Below are 2,326 nucleotides of genomic sequence, written 5' to 3'. Positions count from 1 at the left end.
CTAGCTATTTTGGCCTTTTTATTTACCGCATTATTACATACATTATATTTCGGCCTTCTCGTTAGCTAGGGGGGGAAAATCTAAATAATAGTGTTCTCTATGTTATGTAACTAAGCCGTAAAAAAGAGAGAGAAAAAAAACATTATATAAACGCCATATTTTTGGCCGTTTTCGTTAACTTTTTAGAAAGAAAGAGGAAATATTATAGTGATTAGCGAACAGTAGTCGAGCGCCCTCCAGCAACAGCCGCTAACAAGCCTTCGACAAGCGGCAGCAAGAGACTTGTCAGATACACGCTGAATTGCAACGGCTGCCTCGTGCAATCTCTTCAACACGCCTTCCACTAATCAAGGCGAGAGATTAGGGAGGCCAATCTTCTCTATTCATCTCACAACTATATAATTTCCGACCGTAATCGCCCGGCTGTTAGTCCTATAATTCCGTTTTACAGGGCGTCCCCCCTCCTCTTCCTCTTCTTCTTCTTCTTCTTCTTCTTCTTCTTCTTCTTCTTCTTCTTCTTCTTCTTCTTCTTCTTCTTCTTCTTCTTCTTCCTCCTCCTCCTCCTCCTCCTCCTCCTCCCCTCCTCTCCCTCATTACCTTCCCTTCTCTCTTCCTTTCTGAACCTTACCTCTATTTTTTTTTTTTCCCATTTTCTTTCCCTCTTCCTCCTTCCTCTCTTCTCTCTTTTCCGTCTGCGTTTTCTCTCCTTTCCCTATCTCCTTTATTTTCCCTCCACCCATTTCCCAGCCCTTCTTCTCTTCCTTCCCCTCTATCATTCTTCCTCTATTGCCTCCTTTGCCTTCCCTCTCTCTCTCCGTCTTCCCCTCCTCCCTCCCCCTCCTTTTCCCGGCTTTCCTCACGAGCTCCAATTAATTTAGAATAACCTGGCCCGATCACCTGCAACCGTCGTCGTGCAGCTGGCAACCCGGGCCAAGCGATTGTAAACAAACATGCGTAAAGTGTTTGCTGTCGTCGCCCTCGCACTTGTTATTGTGCCGGCCCTGTTACGTCCAGTGTATTGTTGCCTTTTGATATGATTGCCTATACTTCGCCCGCTCTCTCGATGTAAAGATGGAGACTCTTGTTTTTCTCCAGTCTCTAAGAACCTAAAGAGCATGGTATTGTGCTGAGGGTAGATCCTATTGTGTATATCCGTGTGTTTATAATTATTTGAATAGGATCGTGTACATAAAAAGACGTTATGTATACATTCGACATTAATAGAGTGGATGTAAAGGGAGTAATCACAGCAATAGATGAATAGGTAGTAATAGTAGCGTAGCGCTTGTGATACTTCAAATAAACACATTACTTCAGTTATTAATAATATTACCATCAACAATAACAGTAGAAACGGCTATAATAGTGGAATAGCAGTACTTGCTGTAGGAAATATTAACAATAGTAATAACAGTAGAGCAGGTGCAGTAGCATAATAATAACCCACACATTTGTAGCAGTATAATTGACAGGTACATAACAACTTCAGTGAAAACAGCAGTTGTAGAAGTCCGTGATAATCAGCAGTAGTAAAAGTAATTGCTCTACATGATAAAGTACATGACAGGACCAGCAAGATTAAAATCATTAGCTTTATACGAAAAAAATACATAGGAACAGTATCAGTGGTTGATATAGTAGATGTGCACGAAATCACGAACCTACAAGTAAGTAGGAACACCCACCCCGCACCCACCCCGCACCCACCCCGCACCCACCCCGCACCCACCCCGCACCCACCCCGCACCCACCCCGCACCCACCCCGCACTCACCTCCTAGAGCCAGCTGCGCCGCCGCCTGCATGTTGTGGTGGCGGGAGGTGACGACGCACTGGTACATGGCTCTGTCGTCCTTCCCCACCTTGTGCACCGTCAGCACCTCCCGCGGGGACGTCACGAACCTGCCGGGGAGAGAGGGAGGGGGGAGGGGTGTTAGTAAGGGCACTGCAAGTGAAGGAAATTGGGGGTATGGCTGGGTAAGGAAAGTTCGGGATTTTAAGCAATGGAGGAAAATTTGGGAATTTGTTGCTAAGGGGAAAATATGAAGATTTGTTGCAAAAGGGAAGAAAATTGGGGATTTGTTGCAAGGGGAACGAAACTGGGAATTCACTGCTAAGTAAAATTGGAGATTTATTGCTAGGGGGAACAATTTTTGGGAATTTATTGTTAAGAGAGGAAACGTGAGTATTCATTGCGTATTGCTAGGGGAAGCCAAGTGGCAATTTCTGTTGCTACAAAGGAAAACTGGGGCTTTATTGCGAGGGGAAGAAATTGGGGATTTCTTGGGGAAGAAATTATGGGGGCGAAGAGAAAACTTGTTGCAAAG

General features: G+C 44.8%; 1 protein-coding gene across 1 annotated transcript in view; it reads right to left on the bottom strand.

Annotated features, from left to right (window-relative positions):
• Nucleotides 1-2,326, bottom strand: part of LOC119598480 (Down syndrome cell adhesion molecule-like protein Dscam2) — a gene marked incomplete in the record, with an annotated part of 95,969 nt that overhangs the window by 63,254 nt on the left and 30,389 nt on the right. The window contains 3 exon segments of the mRNA XM_037948108.1: nt 255-343; nt 898-1,098; nt 1,774-1,901. Of these exon segments, the coding sequence (XP_037804036.1) occupies nt 255-343; nt 898-1,098; nt 1,774-1,901 (418 nt within the window).

This window comes from Penaeus monodon, chromosome 41 (assembly GCF_015228065.2).
Source record: "Penaeus monodon isolate SGIC_2016 chromosome 41, NSTDA_Pmon_1, whole genome shotgun sequence".
Classification (NCBI taxonomy): domain Eukaryota; kingdom Metazoa; phylum Arthropoda; class Malacostraca; order Decapoda; family Penaeidae; genus Penaeus; species Penaeus monodon.
Note: the sequence above shows the minus strand (reverse complement) of the source record. Positions and strands in the feature narration are given on the sequence as shown.